This window comes from Diadema antillarum, unplaced genomic scaffold, assembly GCF_040938485.1.
Source record: "Diadema antillarum isolate AM-2024a unplaced genomic scaffold, OU_Dant_1.0 seq00002473_RagTag, whole genome shotgun sequence".
NCBI classification, from domain to species: Eukaryota; Metazoa; Echinodermata; class Echinoidea; order Diadematoida; family Diadematidae; genus Diadema; species Diadema antillarum.
This window is the reverse complement of record NW_027273079.1, coordinates 27020-48801: the sequence shown is the minus strand read 5'-3', so window position 1 is coordinate 48801 and position 21782 is coordinate 27020. Positions and strand designations below refer to the sequence as shown.

The 21782-nt window shown below is 40.4% G+C and overlaps 1 protein-coding gene across 1 annotated transcript in view; it reads right to left on the bottom strand.

Moving 5' to 3' along the window:
- The window catches only part of LOC139714851 (probable E3 ubiquitin-protein ligase HERC4), a 40516-nt gene that overhangs the window by 5528 nt on the left and 13206 nt on the right, over nt 1–21782 (bottom strand). Inside the window, exons 8-10 of the mRNA XM_071626498.1 lie at nt 20820–21074; nt 11859–11963; nt 7934–8055 (exon numbers count right to left, since the gene is read on the bottom strand). Of these exons, the coding sequence (XP_071482599.1) occupies nt 7934–8055; nt 11859–11963; nt 20820–21074 (482 nt within the window). The remainder of the gene's footprint in view (nt 1–7933; nt 8056–11858; nt 11964–20819; nt 21075–21782) is intronic.

Below are 21782 nucleotides of genomic sequence, written 5' to 3'. Positions count from 1 at the left end.
AATTCGTTATTAAAGTGACTTTCCAAGCCTCAACTGCTAGAATGGCATCATATCAGATTCCCCCTCCTCCCCAAATGCAATGCAAAGGGAATACAGAGACGAATTGGCTGAATTTTGAGGAAGCATGGAATGATTATTGCATTGCCACTGAACTTGATAAAAAGGATGTCAAAATCCACGTTGCTACACTGAAGACGGTGATGGGCCAAGATTGCCGCACAGTGCTTACCGGTCTCAAATTATCCACGGAGGAAATGAAAGACATCACCAAGATTCTGAGTAGCCTCAAAGAGCATTTGTTATGAAACGAAATGTACTATATGAGAGGTACATATTTCACACAGCAGAGCAACAACCACAAGAGACTGTTACTCAATTTGTTGACAGGCTGCGTAAGCTGGCAGCTACCTGCAAGTTTGGAGAGCAACGCTTGGAAAATGAGATGATACGAGACAGACTGGTCATCGGCTGTAGGGATCAAGGGCGAGAGCAAGACTGTTTCGGGAAGATGAATGCACATTACAGAGAGCCCTTGATACCCTGAAGATCAGTGAAGCAACCACACAGCAGTTGAAAGTTATCAATAGTGGTGAACATGAGCAGCAGCGAGAACTAAACTTTGCTAAGAACAAGCAAGGACGTCAGTCAAAGAATCCAAGAAAGGAAAAAGATGACTGGAAAAAGAAACAACAGCGAGAACAACAGCTCCCGTTGGGAGGAAGTGCATGCCTGTACTGTGGAGGCAAGCATAAAAGAGGAATGAGGAACTGCCCAGCATATGGCAAAGAATGCAGCAGATGTAAGAAAACGAACCATTTTGCAAAGGCCTGCAAAGCCAGAATTGAAACTGTACATGCCGGTGACCAGGAAAGTGACACAGACGATACAGATGAGTCGAATTTCAGCCTGGAACATGTTGGATCCCTAAATGAAAAGAAAGGGCGTAAGATTGTAGTCCCTATCATGATGAAAACTCAAAAGCATGTTCAGAAAGTCATGTGTCAAGTTGATACAGGGGCCACCTGTAATGTAATGTCCTACAGAGAACTATGCAAACTTTAAAAAAGTGACAAACCATGCATGCACCCATCAGCCACAAGGATAAAATTATACGATGGAAATTACATACCGGTCAAGGGTGAGACAGATCTGATATGTAGCTATGAGGGGAGCTCGTACAACATCAACTGTAAGATTGTGGAGACATCGAGGGAGATGCTCCTACTTAGTGGACAATCCTCCATCCAGATGGGCATGATACGAATCAGCGGCGAAGTGGAGACTGTGCAGCTGACACAATCAAGAGACCTGATTGCAGAATACAATGACGTCTCCGAAGGTCTTGGCTGCTTGCCTGGAGACTACAGCCTGACCTTGGACAACAATGTCATGCCTGTCAAGCATGTTGCACAAAAAGTTCCAATCAAACTACAGGACGCAAGCAGCTATCTTACCACTTTTGCTACACCATTTGGACGCTACAGGTGGAAGAGAATGCCATTTGGGATCTCACCGGCCCCAGAGGAGTTCCAAAGAAGGCAACATGAGATCATCGAAGGGCTCCATGGTGTTGAAGTCATAGCTGATGACTTCTTGGTCTTTGGAAGTGGAGATACCATGGACGAGGCAGTAGCTGACCATGATCGAAACCTAGAACAATTCCTACGTAGGGCCAGGAAGGTCAACTTGAAGCTAAACAAGGCCAAGCTGAAGTTGAGACAGACCACCGTGTCATACATTGGACATAAACTGACAGCGGATGGACTTCGACCAGATCCGGCGAAAGTCAAGGCTGTAGTTGACAAGGTCCCACCTGAAGACAAGAAAGCAGTGCAGCGTCTACTAGGCAGTGTGACATATCTAGCGAAGTTCTTGCCAAGGCTTTCTGAAGTAGCAAAACCGCTGAGGAGGTTGACGGACGCAGGAACACACTTCGAATGGCTGGAACATCACACAGAAGTCCTGAACGAAATCAAGCTAATGCTCACACAAGCTCCAGTCTTAAAGTACTTTGATGAGGCTGCTGAAACGACCATACAGTGTGACGCATCTGAGAAGGGGTTAGAAGCTACACTCCTGCAGAATGGCCAGCCGGTGACATTTGCTTCGAGGGCTCTATCCCGAACAGAGCAGTGCTACGCACAGATAGAGAAGGTATGTCTAGCTATTGTTTGCTTGTGAGAGGTTTGATCATTACATTCAGTTTGAGTTCAGTTTGAGTTTATTTTATTTCACCACGGGTCACTCACTTCAGCCAATGGCTGTTCTTCTGTGAGTCCGTGAAGTAAAAAATCATACAATTACAAAATACAACATTTTATACATAGTATAGGAAACTTTAAAAAAAGTAACAAAAAAAAAACAAAAATCAAATACAAAAATCAAACAAGCAGACACACAGACGTCACAAGGCAAACCTGTGACGGTAGAAACAGACCACAAGCCTTTAGTGCCGATTTTCACGAAGGCAATCCATGGTGCCCCCAAGAGACTACAGCGAATGCTTCTTCGGCTCCAGAAGTATCACCTGGATGTCCAGTACAAACCTGGAAAAGAAAAGATGTGCTCCTTGCTGATTGGCTGAGTCGAGCATACCTATCGGGCACATGGGGGTCTGATAAGATATACAAGGAGATAGAAGAAGATACACTTGGTTTACGGTTCACCGTGATTCGCAAACCAAGTGTATCTAATATACCACACCATGCAAACACCTTCTCTCAAAAATCACGAGATAGAAGAAGTCAGCAAATGGACCTCCTGAAAGTTAGCGAGTCCACAGAGCACCAGATCAGAAATGGGACAACTGCTGACCAGCAACTGCAGGACCTCATGTTGATGATCCAGCAAGGATGGCCTGATACAAAGGAAGCAGTACCTGGCAGTATAAGAGAGTACTTCAACTTCAGGGATGAGATCACAGCACAGAATGGAATCCTGTTCAAAGGCCAGAAGGTGATTGTCCCCCAAATACTCCGAAGCAGAATGGTGGAGAAGGTACATAGCAGCCACCTAGGAGTCGATGCATGTGTGAGAAGGGCTCGTGACACACTCTTTTGGCCAGGCATGGCAAGCCAAATCAGAGATAAGGTGGAGCAATGCTCAGTCTGCAACGCCATGAAACCAAAGCAACAGAAAGAGACAATGATGACTGCTGAAATCCCTGCAAGACTACGGCAGTTTGTGGGTCAAGACTTGTTTCATATGAACAACAGAGAATATCTGGTGACAGTGGATTTCTACTCTGACTACTGGGAGTTGGACCAGCTAGAGAGCACCACGGCCCAGGATATAGTAGAGTGCTCAAAACGCCACTTTGCACGACATGGCATACCTGAGCGGGTCATAACAGACAATGGACCTCAATTTGTGGCCCAGGAGTATGCCAGATTTGCAGCAGAATGGGACTTTGACCACGTTACCAGCTCCCCCCGGTAGAGTCAAAGTAATGGTAAATCTGAGTCGGCAGAGAAGATAGCCAAAACACTTGTAAAAAAAGGCTATCAACGATGGAAGTGATATTCACCTTGCCATGCTTGAGTGGAGAAACACGCCTGACCATGACAGAGCAAGTGCAGTGCAGAAACTAATGTCCAGGCGTACTCGAAAAAGGCTTCCAACGCCAGAGGTACTACTCATGCTAAACGTAGTGCTGGATGTACCAGAACAGATCAGAATGATAGATATGATAGAGGGGCCAAAGATCTACCAGAGCTGCACATAGGCCAAGGGGTACTTCTACAACCAGACATGGCTCACCTGCCATGGAGACCCGCAATTTGCAGACAAATCCTTGGTGACCGGTCATATGTGGTGGAAACGAAAGACGGACGTCAGTATCGGCAAAACCGGAGGTTCCTGAGAGAAACGGCTAACACCAAGCCAGAGTCTTTAACCACCGTAAAGGTAGCAGAACATCCAAAACAGCCAGAAGGCAGTCAACAGCAGCCAAATCATCTCGGAGATACTGCTATGAACGTCACACATAAGCAGCTGGACCAACTACCACATGGGACCGACCAGAGAACGGGACAAAGAAGGCCCAGCGAAACAGCCCAGCAAGCTCCGCTCCCATCATCTACTGCAGGCAGACCACAGCGGCAGAGAAAAATCTCAGCAAAGCTTAATGATTTTGTCCTTACTAAGTGATTTGTGGGAACCCAAGAGCAGCAAAGGGATAGTGATTAGTCAGCTAGAGTCATGACATCGGGCAGAATAATCCTGAGACTCTTATCTGTGGGCCAGTACCCTCGCTCTACTGGTCCAAGGTGCTTTTTGTTATTTTTTTTTTTTGCTAGTAGATTGATATTTTGTAGCTGCACGTTAGTTGTTAGTCAGCAAGAGTCATGACATCGGGCAGAATAATCCCGAGACTCTTAGCTGTGTGCCAGTACCCTTGCTCTACTGGTCCAAGAGTGCTTTTTGTCAGTTTAGTTTAGTTTTTTAGTATTTTGCTTCCACGGTAAATTATTTGACATGGTGTTGAACTGTAAGATTTAACAGTTAACAAGCATCCAGATTGAAACAACTCGCCTCGGACACAGAGAAGCAGCGAGACACATTTCAAGACTGATGGACCGACTTAAAGAAGCAAAAAATGTATTAGGTATAATGTTGGACAGACATGTATGTTTGTTATATTGAAAGGAGCCAACTAGCTTTCCCGACACCTTCCCAACTTGGCAGATAACAATGACCTTCATGCTTCAATGAATTTACACAAACATGAAGGGAGGGGGTTAAAGGGGTTGTTAGAGACGGTTCGGTTGTGAATAGGGTCGTAGATTAGCACATGATCATGAGCTTGCCTGACCATGCAGCTAACTACAGAGCAAAGGGTGTCCATCAAGCTGTGGTCACAACTCGCCGTACTTGCAAGTGCGTGCTGTCTACTTACAAAAACGTGGGCAAAATTTGGGGATCCGTACGTAGTAAGTTCCGCCTCCGCACGAATTTTCGAGCACGCAGACACGCCGTAGCACTTTTAGGACCCGAGGAACTTTCGCTGCGTTCGGGCTACGGATTCACCCTAAGTGCGGGCAACGTAAGTGCACTCTACAGCGAACGTGCGTACAACGCACTGATTCCGTGCGTTTTTTTTAATTTTCCCACCGTCACTTGCTCGGCTGACGGCACACGTAGCACGTACGTGTTGAGCACGTAATAAGTGCGCAGCCCGTGCTTATTCGACAATTCCCTGAGTTCAACTGTTCAATAGAGCACGCAGACTGTACCGAACTTGCCGAATAAGCACCTGCTCCGCACTTAAAACGTAAGTTGTGCGCAGTGATCTCTGCAAGGTACTCGAACCGAGCCGACGGACGAGTATCATCATTTTCGTCTCCAAGATGTCATGATGATGGCAATTATATATTCATACTGTTCTATTTCACCTACCGGGCAGAAATTCCCTGTAAGGATTATAGGATCGAAAAAAATCGCATACACAGTAAAATGATTGTTATATCACTTGAAAGGGCTTTCAAAACTCTTTCGAATTGTGTCACAAATCGAAATTATTATGTTATAGGACCCTTCTGCATGGTAGGCGATTAGTAATATATTTATATATATGTATATACACACACTTGTATACACTTGTACCATATTTTGTGGCACATAAGACAAAGTAAAAAAACTTCTTGAAGAAGCAAAACATATAGAAATCTTGGTCAATGCATGAAGTGACAGGATTTTTGGGGTTACAAAAAAAAAATACATTTAAGATCTGCACAAGCGTGGTTAAAAGGCATTGATCATCATTGTATATGCAGAACAGTGATAAAGTCAGTACCATTCTCTGAAATTGAGAATGTGTATATTTTGAAATTAAGGAAGGAAGAATTTTCTATAACAGTATTACCTTATATAGGGCCTTAATTGCAAACGTGACATCTTTAGTCTCAGATGAAACTGCAAACTCATAGGCCTACATTCATTGTTCTATTAATATGCTGATGAATCTAGCTAAAAAATGCCTCCATGTCTGAAATGCCACCACCTCTGAAACTGGGTATAAAGATGGCAGACTTAATAACAGTAAATTATACGCATCTCACCTCAAGTGCCAATGTGTTAGGATGTTTTAATCCAAATAATGTTATACAATGTCATTGTATACCTGATATTGACATTAGCCTATTAGCCTACATCAGGTAAACAATGCCATTTTATACGTGATGTAACCTAGGTCCTATACATAGAGCTGTACAGCTCTTTGGTCCTATACCTGATATAGCCTATTAACCCTTTCTCTGTCAATGAGTCAAATATGCACACATTTCACATATTTCACTTAGTTTATTTATTTCAATCTCATTTCTTTCAACTGAATATATAAAAACCTATAGACATGAAATGAATATGACACACAGAAGGTTAAACTACTATACAACCATGGAGAAGAAGTATGATTATACATCTGAAGAACCTTGGAAGGTGATCCTATAATTAGGCCTACCCCTAGTAGCATCTGACGGGGAGAAAAAAATCATCGCACTTGCACGCACTTACAACATGCGACAGAGTAGGGATACCTTACGTGAGCAGCACGTGTAATTACAGCCTCCGCAAGAGAACGTAGCAATCTCACGCAGATTGTAAGTTGTAAGCACGTACAACTCACTTACCACGTGCACAACGTACGATGCACGTAACCCCTCATTGCCAGGCGTGGCGTGCGGGCCACATACTTACATCCTGCACAACCGTGCGAGTGTCGTGCGTTGACGTACTTCCTCCCTGCGCTAGTCACTTCCTCCCCACGTTTTTAGAAAAAACGTGAACGCCGTGGCCTCCGCCAAGAACGTACGGACGAAAAGCACGCACGGCGAGTTGTGACCAGGGCTTACGCGAAATGTTTGGGAAGGCGGGGTGGAAGTAACGGACCGAAAAAAAAAAAACCTTCCGAGCCCTCCCCCCCCCCCCCCCAAAAAAAAAAAAAAAAAAAAAAAAAAAAAAAAAAAAAAACACACGACATTCTGCCCTGCACTTGCACCTTTAAAATGTTAGAAGCGCAATTTCAGTGATAAATAAAGTGATGCAAATTCTCTGTAAATACCCCACTACCCCGAACAACATTCACTGTAGCACTGCGGTTGTTTTGTGTAAATTCAATGGTGCAGATGAGCCCATTGTCTAATGCTAAGTCGGGAGAGCTGAATGCTTGTTTTTCGACTATCCGTAGAATCGATAGAAATGAAGCATGTTTTCATGCAAATTTTTCTCAAGCATGCGATATTCACATTTAATGCTTAAGGTCTCATGACAATGAAAGAAGAAAATATGAATATTTGGTGTATGAACATTGTTTTTCGAAAACGTAACGTTAACAGTCTGAAAACTCACTCAAAGTCACCATTTGCGCGTGCAAATGAAAATTTGGAAGCACCATTGTTCGTTGTTCTAACTTAGTCATGCATGAATGATGAACATTAAGTTGTACATCAAATGAAGGCAGAAAAGTTTATCTTTCCATTGATGCTTATCTCATAAAGAAAATGTATGATTTCGATAGTAAAAAGTTGCATGGAAACCCGGTTCCGTTTTTTCTGGGACACGCTGTACTATATGTTATTGAATCAAGACAGTGTATTTGAGAGAAAATTGAACGCCAGTCGTGCTGGCGCGAAATTGAATGACAATTGAATGACAATTTCGCGTCGTTAATATTAAATGAGTTGCTCTCTAAGTTGAATGAGATAGAATTGAAAAGGATTGCTATGAAACGAATGCTTAAAGAATGTAAACGAACCAGGAGAGTATAGTGTTGACGAAAATCATATGACCTCGAGAGCCTATTCTTGAATTCGAATGCAAATCTCATAAGAATAGGGCGGTAAACCTGCATAATTATCAATTTCCCTGACTCAAGAGTAAATGTAGCACAGTCAATATACAAAATTAATGCATTAGTGCGAAAATCGGTACTGACATGTCCACCACGATCTTCTTGTAGAAGAGATCCGGGAAAGGAAGAGTGATGATGACTTTGTTGTAGATCATCAGACCAAAGAGTTTCCCAATGGCCTTCAGCATGTCCAGGTCATGGAAATCCTGTATCAATGGATAAGAAATAACGTAGCGTGGTTTCATTTGACCATATACAGGTGGTCTTGCGATTACGTTTTGTTTCTTTTTTGTTTCCTGCTGAGTAACACATTCAGTCACAGCTCGTTATTCCGAAGATTCGTTATTCCGAAGGTTCATTATTCCGAATTTCATTAGCGGATTATCGAATCTTCGGAATAACGAACCTTCGGAATAACGCCACAAATGTTCGGATGAACGAACCCTTTTTCATTTTCGGATTAACGAACATCTAGGTATAGGGAATTTGTGTGTTTCGGATTAACGAACCTTCGGAATAACGAACCTTCGGAATAGCGAACCTTCGGAATAACGAATAGCACCCAAACATTCATTTAGCTCCAGACATGGCACCAAAAGGATTGTTTTACTTTTCTTTTGTAATCGACCTTGTTGTAGCCGGGAACTTGCTAAATCGAACTCGCTTTAAGCGTGGCGATTTGTCATCATTGAACACGCACGGAAAATCGAGACTGGTAAATTCACCTCTTTTAAGCCTCGGTAACTGCATGTTGCGTATGTGGGCGAAAAACATAAGGATCATAAATGGGTGAGATTTACCTTAGAATGAATGAGAAAACAATACTACAGTATCATTACACCTTTTTGAACCCCACACATAAAACTTCTCGAAACTATTATATTTGCTGTCGAGTTCAAGCAAGTTGTGATATCCATACCCCCTGTAGAATGAATATCTTAGACTGGATATTTTTTGTAAAATCTATGGTATGGTATGGAATGGTATGGAATGGTTTATTGATCAAACTTCGCAGCCAAACGGCTGAATTGTGTCTGATTTATATCGATAAAAAATACAGTGAGACAAAATAACTTACATACATTTGTATACAACACACGAACAAAATACAGCCATTACGACAACAACAAAACAAATCATCGATACATCAGTAGTGGAAGTACATTCAGTGTATAAATTACATGTATATTGGAACAAAAACAGAGTTGAGTGAAAAAAACAAACAAACCCGTTTTACATACATGTATGTTATATCCTCCATTAGTGACGTATCACAACCCTTTAAGCTAATAAAAAGGGTATAGAAGGATAAGGGAGGAGGCGTGGAATCACACCATTTCATGTCTTTTAATAGTAGTGAGTTAGTGTAGACCTATTAAAATCCATGATTGATCTAGTATTGTATGCATCCGCTACCAAAATTTTATCAAAAGTGCATAGCTAAGCTTAAATGTGATAAAAAGTAAAAATCTACACCTTACTGAAACGAGTGCAAATATCGTGTAATCATCCAATAGTCACATCACGTTCCTCAGTTGAGTTTGTGCGCATCCTAGCTGCGCAGGTTGGCAGTGACGTAACAAAGAGCGTAGAAGCGCACGCACGAGTGATGAGCTGAGCTCGCTGAGCTGAGCAGCTGCTAGAGTAGATCGACGTTTTTACATTCCCCGTTGATGCAATTTTTCGAGATTTTTATATTTCCCGGCGATACGTTTTTACATTCTATGACACCTATCCAGCGTTCTGGGCACTTACTTGTACAGTATCTTACTGCCTGGTGAATATTCATGATGAAGCGGGACGGGTACCCAAATAGTGCTTACCGCTAGAGTGTGGTACGTTCGGATACCCGACAGCTCCCGACCGCGGCCGCGCTGGGCGGCCTCGCTCGGCTCGCGTGACGACTGTACGCGTTACAATCTGTACATACTACGCAAAGTTCAGCGGTCCGAGCCGCATAGGCCCTATACATGGTCATGGTAGCACAACACTGATCGACGGAATCGGGAAGCTTGGAAGTGGAACTCCGCTGTTTCCATTTTCAATCCATAGATCTGTTTTGTGACATGCAGTTCATTATCTGTTCATCAACATGGTCAAGTGGAGTACTAAGGTACCTGGGCCTGAAGGGGATAGGCCCTACTCAGGGCTACTAGTCTACTAGTCTAGGTGTTAAAAACAACAACAACAACAACAACAACAACAACAACAACAAAACAAACATATGACACACATTTCATCTTTAGGTCCAACAACTAATTCAATCTGAGTATCTCTGTTAAAATCTAAATTAGATCTAAACTTGTCTTTACTAGTACAAAATATTTTTTTTTTGTTACAAAATACAAAGTCACGAAAGTATTATCAAGCAAGTATTTATCACTTTCACCATTCAGATATTAATTTTTGATTACCAAATCTGGTGTAACAAAAGGAGAATTAAAGAATTTTTTCGGGGGGGTACTCAAGGTACAACTCCATAGTTTACAACACGCACTTTACCAACCACTGCAACAACCAACACATGCAATCTACAATCAAGTCATTATATTAAGATTTGTTTTTTCTTTTGGAGGACCGTCAGACTAATGCCAAAACTCCCATTTCCTTATATTTATTCCTCTTCTTCCATTATCACTTTCTGCACATGGTTACAAGAAGTGGGTAAAACAAACAAACAAACAAGCATGTCAATGTGGAGTTTTCCACGCTTGCGTCCACATAATATTATTATGCTAATATGGCTGCATAAGGGAAATAATAACAAAAACGCACATGGACCTTCCTTTCTGAATATTTTTCCTCCATATCACTGCAATTGTGATACGTATTTGGCTAGTTTGTTTTAAAAAAAATGGGGTTTTAAGTGACCGCATGAGATTCATGCATCCTAGCAGGGTATATCCCTGCATTGGTTCTTGACCAGATTTGGGGGGTCTTACGATGATTTCTGTCGCAGGGAGGCTCTGCTAGCATTAAAACGAGCACATGAACCCCCCCCCCCCCCCATTTTTTTTTTCAAATGTTCTGCATTAAGTAACCCTTCTTCTACAATTTGATAAATTTTCGAATAAATGACATGGGTTTTGAATGTACAGGCATGACATTAATGAACCCCACCTAATCAGGGCACCCACGATAAGTTTATAACCAGATTTTGGGGTCCTAGGATGACTTCTATCGTATGGGGATGCTGCCATCACAAAAACTAGCACATGAATCCCCACTTTTTATCGTTTTTCTGGAATAAGTAAGCCTTTGTCTACAATTTGGTCAAGTTTCGTGAAAATGACATTGGTTTTAAATGTACAGCATAAGTTTGATGAACCCAACTTGTCAGGGCATCCCTGCATGGGTTCCTGACCAGATTTTGGAGACTTACGATGATATATGTCGCATGGGGGCGCTGCTAGCACAAAAACGAGCACATGAACCCCCCACTTTTTATTATTTTTCTGGAAATAGTAAGCCTTTTTCTACAATTTTGTCAAGTTTTGTGAAAATGACATGGGTTTTGAATATACAGCATAAGTTTTATGAACCTTGCCCTTTAGCTCACCCCGAACAGAAAACGTCGATGAGAAGGATTTTAGAGATTTCGGTGTTTCCTGCCGCGTGAGGGCGCTGCTTGGTCAAGAATGAGAGTGTAAACCCTAACTTTAAAACCTTTTCCTCGTTTTGGGTACCTTTTTCTGCAATTCTTGCAAATTTGGAGAAAATAACGTGGATTTTGAAAGAATTATGTAGCTTTAGGTTTGTCATTGCAGATTTTGTTGCCAATCATGGTCTTGATCCTGTAACGCTATCATTTTGGTACAGGACGGCAGATTAGTCATATTCTTCAAAGTCCCGTAGAAGAAAAACAAGCACGTGAACCTATGGTTTTATTTACATATTTGGGCTTCGGATGGGTCAAAGTTACGACATGGAAAGTTTGAAGAAAATGACATGGACTTTACTTTAGCTGAGGAACGTCCTTAAATAAAGTCGAGTGATATTATCTACACACCTTGTTGAACCAGCATGTTGTAGACATGGCACAATCCTTTATTCTCTTGAAGACAGGATACTTTCCTGGCTCGAGAAGCTCGTCAAAGATCAGCTGAAAGAACTCCTGGTAGGAAGTAATAAGTTAAAATGTTTTGGTCAATGACGTAGCAACTTCAAACCTTTTCCCTATAGGTCATTGCTTGCTTAATTTCAGTTAAGATTACGATAATAGAACACAAAGGATGCAGCAGTTCTTATTTACATTATGATAGCAAGAAAACGCAAAGATGATTCATGTGTAAGACAAGAAAAGATTGAAGAGGTGATTACATTCCCTGTTCTACTTTGTGCATACGTCTGTCACAGGGGTATGTGTGTAGATTATATTCATATATATGTATGCATAATTATATCTATATATTAGTTAGAGTAAACGTACATAATGATTCTTAACAAAGAATTAAGCTTCTAGAACAAATTTTTCTGCCTTGAGCATATTAGAAGGTCTCGTGTTTCTTCTAGGGTCTCCTTAATCCAGAACTACGTTAATATTGGTATGTCTTGTTAGAAAAGCTGAGCCCGCGAAATGAGAGCAGTGGCCACGTGATTAGTTTCATCATCCATTCATTAGAGCCTCCAACTTGAACAATACATTCCCCTACAAGAGATCGACACCAAAGAGTCATATAGCCCGCGAGTCACACATCCCCCGAGTTGGACACTACACAAATAACGCCCATGAGTTCGACAATATAACACGGGGCTTGTAATGTTGTCGGTCTCGTGGGCCTTGTTTGCTTAGTGTGGAAATCATGGACTGTATAACTCGTGGGTTGTATGATTCGAGGGAGTCGAACTCGTAACATGCACCCTACAAGGGTGTGGTTATTGATGACGGAACATTCTTATCGTTGCAGCATTCTCTATTTTATACAAATAGTCCATGGGCCAAGACCAGGTTTTTACGATATTGGTACCATTTAAAAGGACAAATTCTGCTTATGCATTTTGAAATGGTATGTATCTGTAGATGATATTTTGCTATGATAGCAATTCCAGAGAAGTAGCTTAGTCTCAGTATCAGCCGTTAACCCTCATAACTCCAAATACCTTTTTTAAGCTCGGTAAACCATGGAGGGCACAATCCGCTCCCTCTATCATTTCAATATTTTTCTATCAATTTCTCTGAAATGTGGCACAAATGTAACTCAAGACATACTCTACAAAATGGCACCATCAAAACTTTTCTTGGAAACCATAAAGAGGGAGCAATTTGTCAAAATACAAAGAAAACAAAGAGAATTCCATTAAATAATATTAAATTAACTAATTTTAAGACATATGTCGGGCAGTCAAGGCGAAATTGCAAATAGTTTTTGCTGTTGATTTCTATTTAGACATATAAAGACGCATTTGAACTTCATTTTAACCTTTTCGGAGCATTTACAGGTCCAAATCTTAAGGTTGAAGGATGGCGTGTGGTGTTTGAAGCATCGCTAAACTGAAACATCGCTAAACATCGCTAAAATATGTGATTTTTGAAGTTTCACAGAATTGTGTCTTTATGTTACTCCGCTGCAATATCTATGAAGGAAACATTCTGAAGCTTTTGGGGAATCATGTCGAGTTTTTTGAGGACCTTTTCGTCAGATTTCTGTGAGCGAAAGTGAACTGAGTCCTGGGAGTAAGGATCTGCGTAGTCCCATGTGTATACAACAACGGCCGTAGCCGATTCAACATGATGTGCGCAGATTCATCTGCGAGCAAAAACCAGAGTTACCTGTTATGTACCCATCACTCTTCATTCTAAGAAGTGAACAGGTGAGCTCATATTGTTATATACATCTTATCTCTCGGACAATGTGCAAGATGAATAATGACGCAGCTTAAAACGAACAATTGTCACGGAACTCCCGGAGAAAGTAACTTTCGATACAAACTACCAAAATACGTGACGAAGTAAGCCTTACGAAAGCAACGAATTATCTGAAAACTACAACTGAACTTCTCGGCAAGGAAACCGACACAGATAGTGTCGAATATCTAACAAATCTACTGAGGGACATTTTGCCTTATCTACACATTGATATATGCAAGCACTTCGCCTGTCTGACTGATCGAGAATCAAACGACTCTAGCGAACATGATGCTAGCCGCCATATTGTCACAATCTCAGATGACGGCATAAGCCAGTGCCCTCTTTGTAGAAGATCCCCCGCCTCCGACAACAATGGAATCGGATTATGTGAACAATGTCTCTCCCTGCCGGACATGATTAGGTCCATTCAAACCCGACTTGATCGTCTGGAATCCGTTCGACGTCCAGAATTGTACAATGGGACAAATACCCCCGATAGCTCTAAACACGATGATGTCAACAGCGAGGGTCACAATGAGGAGCAATTGGAGTGTGACGATGACCATAGTTACACGTCACCACCATCATCACCTGTCACGGAGCTCACACACCATTCCAACGATGTTCCAACGAACGACGTAAACGGGTCACTCTGTTCACAGCTGGATGAATACAGGAGGAAACACAAACAAGTGTTCACGGCTTCTTGTTCTGCTTCGGAATCGAATCATATCGATGATCCCCGCTTGAGTGTTCAGGCACCTCAGACAAATACGGAAAACAAGCCAGTGAATTCTATTACGTCAAACAACACCCTGGCCACTCAGACCGATGACGAAATCAAAATGTTTGTCAATCCATCAAACAATACTACCCAGGCATGCCAAACAGAAGTGAATGATTTTGCCTACAATGACGCATCTAGCCAACCAGACAGCGACTTCAAGGCAGATATCTTGCTAGTTGGAGACTCAATGGTCAAATACATTGATCCGAAAAAGCTATCACGAAGGAAAGTGGTATTGTGTAAATCTTTTCCCGGTGCTAGAATTGATGATGCCTTTGACATAGCCAAAGATCTAGCTGGAAAACACAAAGCATCGGAAATCATTTTCCATCTTGGCACCAATAACTTGGCCGATGACGAACCTAACGAAATCGTCGCCAAATTGGCATCACTCTGCGACTACATGCAAAAGTCTTTTGCAGAGCTCAAGTCAATCACAATCTCGACGATAATTCATCGTAGACAGGCCCCGCAGACAATTTCCTGGAAGACCCATCGCGTAAACGCTGACCTAAAACTTCTGGCCAATCAGCGAGCATGGAACATCATTGACAACGACTGCATAGATACCAATACCCAAATCGCCGTAGATGGCGTACATCTAAACGCACACGGGATAAAAGTCTTTGCGCAAAACCTTGTCCAGCACATCAGGTCAACAATCAGTGACGATGCATCGCCTTTTCGCAGACGGCAAGACTGGCATCGCAGGAAGAAGACTCCGAAGGGCAGGGTTTTTCCGCGAGATTGGATGGACTGCCTGCAGACCGCGAAAACACTGCTAGCTCAGCAGAATCAGTGAATTATGTCGCGAATGAAGAAAACGTAGAAGAGATAAAACGTAATGAAAGAGAATCTGTGGAGAACAAGAACAGCTATCACGAACTCATTGATGGTATAATTCCCAACGTTTGTTATTCTGGGTTTAAAATATGTCATGTTAACATAAACTCTCTTCCGAATAAAATAGATGAGTTGAGTTTGTTGTTAGATAATGATCCTTTTGATATTGTAGCTATTAGTGAAACTCATTGTGATGCAACAATTTCAGATACGGATTTATCGATAGACAATTTTACTGTAATACGTAAAGATCGGTCAAGATATGGGGGAGGAGTCGCACTGTATGTAAGAAAAGCTTAAATTTCTGTGAAATAGATAATATTGTGGAAATGATTTGGAGGTCATCTGGATTAAAGTTAAACTAAGACGAATAAATCCAGTGTTTGTATGTGTAATCTACCGACCTCCTAACTCATCCAACGATTTTTTGTAACATTATCAAACATGCTTCACTGTATAAGCGAAAACGAAGGAGAAATCATAATAGTTGGTGATCTAAACTGTGATCTTCTTCCCGATAATCACAACTCACAGTCTCGCAGTCTTTTGTCAGTTATGAATATTAATCTCCTACACCAGCTTATTGATGTACCAACTCGCGTAACGCCCAACTCTAAGTCATTGATCGATCACGTGTACTCATCCAACCCCGAAGGACATCAGGTGACTGGGGTCTTTGAGACACACATAAGTGACCATTATTTGACTTTTACTGTTTTTGGTACAACGAAGGTGGAGACCAAACAGTTTGATAATGTAATTGAGTATAGATGTTATAGACATTTTTCACACGAGAATTTTATCAATATGTTACGAAACTTACCTTTTTTAGATATTGTAGATGATACCGATCCGAATAACGCTATAAAAAGGTGGTATAAATTGTATATGACAGCTGTCAATGAAACGCTCCCCTGAAGAGGAAGCGCCGTAGGTCAAAGTTATGTCCGTGGGTGACTGGTGACTTAATAGACACCATGAATAAGCGTGACTGGTACTACAAGATGTCTAAAAAAGCAAGCAGCCCACAAAACTCTCATTTCTGGCTCATGTATAAATCCCTGAGGAATGAAATTTCCACTAAAATCAAGGAAGCCAAAAATGATTACATAAATACTTTATTAAGTGAAAATGGTGGTACTCCGAACGCCATGTGGAAAACATTAAAGCTTTTTTCATCATCGTAGAATGATAATCAAATTAAGCTTGAGTTAAATGGTGAAGAAGTGTCTGATGCAGAAGAAATAGCTCAGCAATTCAATGATTACTTTGTAAATTCTGTTGATATGTTGTTTAATCCAACAAACTTTGATATCTGTGAAAATAGCGGTGGTATTAATGAGTTTTATGACGAAAGGGCTGTTGGTTATGTTCCCCCTGACATCTCATTTGATCTTCCTGATGTGACAGATGAATTTATTGTTAATGAAATCAACCGTATTCCAGTTAAAAAAGCCGCTGGTCCTGACGATGTTTCTACATACTTATTGAAATATGCTTGCAATGCCCCGAATGTAATTCAAAGCTTAACGCATATTCTTAATTTATCATTGGACCAGGGTGAATTTTTGGAAGATTGGAAAATCGCACGAGTCCAACCCATACACAAAGCCGGAAGTAAATCAAATGTTGAAAATTATCGACCTGTTTCATTATTATCAATATTGTCTAAGATACTAGAAAAAAATTGTTAATGTATCATTTCAAGATTATTTGATCGGAAACGAGGTATTATCAGATAGACAGTTCGGTTTCCGACCTAATCATTCGTGCGAAACCGCCTCTCTTTGTATGGTTGATCAGTGGTCTCGGAATGTAGATCACGGATACGTAAATGGTGTTGCATTTATTGACATGAGAAAAGCTTTTGATGCAGTAAACCACGAAATATTGTTACTGAAATTGAAATTGAAGTCTGTAGGTTGCACAAATAGAAGTGTACGATGGTTTACTTCATATTTGAAAGGTAGAAGTCAATTTGTGTCTGTAAAAGGGAAAAAATCATCTATTAGAGCAATACAACACGGAGTTCCACAGGGTTCAGTGTTAGCGCCAATACTTTTTTTCCATATTCATTAATGATTTACCCATGAGTATCCACAACGGAGAAATGTTTCTTTTCGCAGACGACGCGACTTTATCTGTGCGAGGTCAGAAGCGTGGATGAAATTCAGTCAAAACTGAACCATGCTCTTGAGGAGGTTTACATAATGGACCCAAAAAAACAAACTGCTTGTGAATATTAATAAAACTAAAGTAATGGTAATTGGGTCTAGGCAAAAAGTTCAAACTTTAAATGTCAGCAGATTATATGTACAGATAAGATCAACCCCAGTTGAATGTGTTTCTCAGTATAAATGTCTTGGAATTATGATAGACGATAATTTGCAGTTCAACAAGCATGTTGATAGAGTCGCCCTGCAAGTAAAGCAGAAATTAGGTATTCTTCGAAGGCTCAAGGGAGCGTTCAACACTCACTATCTCAGTCTATTATACTGGGGTTATATCCTCCCACATGCCTTGTATTGTTGCAATGTATGGACCAACAGGTCACAACAAAACTACGAAACCATCAACAGGTTACACAAGCGAGCCGCTTACATTATAGCTGGCTGTTCATGGGAAACCCCATCCGCGCAAGTGCTCAATCAACTTAATTGGCCAACGTTACAAACATTGTATTCAAAAGCAATGGCATGCATGACATTTAAATGTGTGCACCATCTTGCACCCTTTTTACTCGCAAATAAGTTTGTTATGCATGATGCAGTAGCCCAACGCGTTACACGCAACTCGGGGCAGTGCAAACTTGAGATCCCGAGATGTAATACCGAATTTTACAGGAGATCATACAGCGGTATCTCACTGGAATAATTTGCCATTAGAGACGCGATGTTCCCCCAACTTAGGTTTGTTCAAAAGCAGATTATGATATGTGTGAATCTAGAGACACGATGTTCCCCCAACTTAGAATTGTTCAAAAGGAGCCTATGATATATTATGTGTGTTTTATTATCGAGATTTTTTTTTTCAATCACTAACACGGTCTTTCACAGTTTTATCGGTTGTTTGAATTGTGCAATAAATGCTTTTGCTGTAGTTTTTCCCAATTCATTTTTGTTCATTTAGAAACTTTGTAGTATTTACATGTCTTTGATATTGTTCTATAAGCGTTATATGTTGATTTTGATTGTATTGAATGTAAATGATATTTTTTTTTCTTTTTCTATGTTTGTTAGTAAATGTAATTCTGGAATGTTTTATGTGTTGTGTTTTTAAAGGGCCCCGATGAAAACCAGCCAGTACTGACTTGGGCTACCCTTTTTAAATATGTGAAATAAATAAATAAATAAATAAATAAATAAGAAAAATGGTGTTTACCACAGAAAAAAATCAAGACAAAACACAAGAGGGCGCTGTAGTTTTTTTCAAACATAATTGAATACTTCCTTTAAAAGTATAAAATTGTATTATTTTATGTTGAGAATACATAAGATAATAAGTGACAAGAAGCTAACAAAGGGTCAGAATGTGAAACGGAACTTGCTTATGTTTATTTGTTGCCATGGTAACCAAAATACGTTAACACTAATTAAACATATCTTATACAACGTATGATATGCGTAATAAGTTTCGGGAAACGACATAAAATTTGGAGGTGATCAGACAATGTATCAAACTTATAGTGAGCAAAATTTAAAATTTTCAGTATCAGCGGAGCACCTCTTTCGATATCATTTTGACATAGACACCTCAACAAACAACTCCCAAGTACCAAAACGTCAATAGCGAGATATCTACATATTCAGCAAAATCACGAGCGCAAAGAGAGATAGCAAAACATCCTTGTTAATACTAATAATTCTGCAAAACGGGTGAGTTAATGTTACTAAATATACGAAACACTCTTCAGAGCAAATTTACTTCGACACCTAATGGAAAGGATAAAGTGACGGGAAATTGGATAAATAGTGCCATGATAATCATACCAAAAGATATACGAAAAACGAACATTAATTCCAATTCAAACAAACTAATGAGCAAATACAAAATAGGCACGCAGATGTATAATAAATTATGGACGTTAAACGAAAAGAGAGAGTTTTGGGGCGGCTTTGTTCTACTGTCTTGTTTTTATATACGATTTTCGATATACTGGGGAGTAGCAAATCTCCGCAAATGCAAATAGAGCTATGTCGACGGAGCAAATTAGTGCTTGTTGCAGAGTATTGTCAAAATTTTCAGTGCAATTGCATTTTGGTAGAGTTTCATAAGTCTAGAACAGGGAAGAATTATTATGACGATCCCTTCTGACACAAGGTATAAAAAAATTCCAAGTAGATACCGAGAAACAAATAGAATTGCTAAATCGAAATTACTTTGCTCCTTGCCATGCGTCATGCTAGAATAACAAAGTTGCGAGAAGCAAAATTAACAACCCCTCCCCCCCCCCCCCCAAAAAAAAAAAGGATAATTTCTTCAGTTGTTGAATGACTTACTCAAAACGTGATGTACATGTTAAAAAAAAGTCTGGTTTTGGGGGTAAAAGTCTAGGAATGGGAATGGACAAAACCCTCCAATTCCCTTGCTGTATACAACCCATATGGGGTACGACCGCGGTCATTTGCTGGTATCAAGATCTGCAAATACCTTGTTTGAGGCTGTTATCTAACTTTATATATAATGGAATTTACATCTGTACTCCGCTCTTCCGCTCTGTATAATCTCATCATTTTGAACTGCCGTCTTTATTGTGATTACTCCATAATTCCAATTTTCATTGTTCTTCCAAACAGGAAATTTATTATCACTTATCTTATTATAATAACATGTAAGCCTTGATTAAGCTATGTCTTAAAATTATTCATTGATTCGATAGTAACTCATCCAGATGTAGCCCTTGAATTGGCTATAAAACTGTATGAAAACCTTAAATATTGTTAGTTCTTGCTCGCCAAAGATATGGAAAATATGCACAGTCGAATGTAGCAATTTATCGTAGAAATAATTTTCCATGGGGATTTTAGCGAGAAAATGGATGGCAATGAATGATAAGAAAATACCGTTTTGCGGTAACGTCTCCCATTCCATACATTTTCCTACATAAAGAGAGGTATACCATGTAGAACAGCATTTGGATATGACCGCGGATGCCTTGAACGTAGACTATCACTCCACAGAGAGATACACCGCGTTCAAAACAGCGCGCTCCGTAGAGACCGTGCTTTATCGTTCTGTGTATAGTCTCGGTTCAGACGCGCGGGCTGATTATTAAAGCCAAGAATGCATTGATTAAAGACTACATTTTTTATGACTAAGCTACTCATTTGGAATTGCTATCATAGTTTGATACACTTATATATCCCTAACAAACAAAACGGCACCACAAAGGTTTTGTCCCTTTTGGTGGTACCAATATCTGACCTGGCCCATGGACTAAAAGGAATGATCACTCAAGCGACAAAAGATGAAACATAAATTATGACTTTTACCTTCATTGGTCCGCCGCCATTGACGCCCAAGGCCACATCATTTACAAAGTGAACTTCCAGTGGCTTTCCGCTTTCTCCTGTGGCCCTTGATCGAACATTTTCAAGTGCTGATTCCACAACCTTTTCCCTGTTGACCTCAAAGTGAATTTGCTCGGGGACAAACATCCTGTTCCCTGGGAAGAACGGGGCGAAGGGGTTGCCTGTTTTCATCATCTCTTCAACGATATCGAGAAAGCACGCTGGATATGCCAAAAGCTGAGTTGTGTAAGAAGGTAAACTCATATATTATGTTAGATAGTCTTTGGGGCCTGTTCTGTTATAGATAACAAGTAGACATTTAATTTCATGTATACACATATTGCCTGTATCGAGCTAAATGTTAATCATGGATCGCCAAGTTTGTCAACTGCCTTTGGGTCACCCAAATGCGAGGAGTGCCTACAGAGAGGTGTTGTAGTGCAGTATCTCCACGAGGATCTCATATTCAGGCGAGGCCTCTGTTGACAAGTGACTATTATGAAGCGGTGGCCACTACGGCATTGTTGATTACATTCTTTTCATTGTTTGACAGAAATTCAGTAAAAATTCAGTCAAAAATGGTCTCATCACTCCGAATACGCTTGTCTTCAAAACATTGAGACGGTGTGGATAAAATCACTCTTACTAATGATAATCATGCATGTGTTTACAAAATTGAATGCTAAGATGTAAAAATCGATGGCTCAAAAAACGAAATTGCAAGTGCTTTGAAGTGTTTATACAGTGGATCGCATTAATCTGAATTTCCCCAATTTGGAAATTTATGACCAAATACGAATTTTGTACTGTTAATTTGAGTGCCTACAAACGAATCTGAAAGCACTAAACATGAAATCATCGAACCAAAATCACTCCACTGCTTGAAAACCTAAATCTGAATGCACATGAAATCAAAATGTATCATAATTTTACAAAATTGACTGG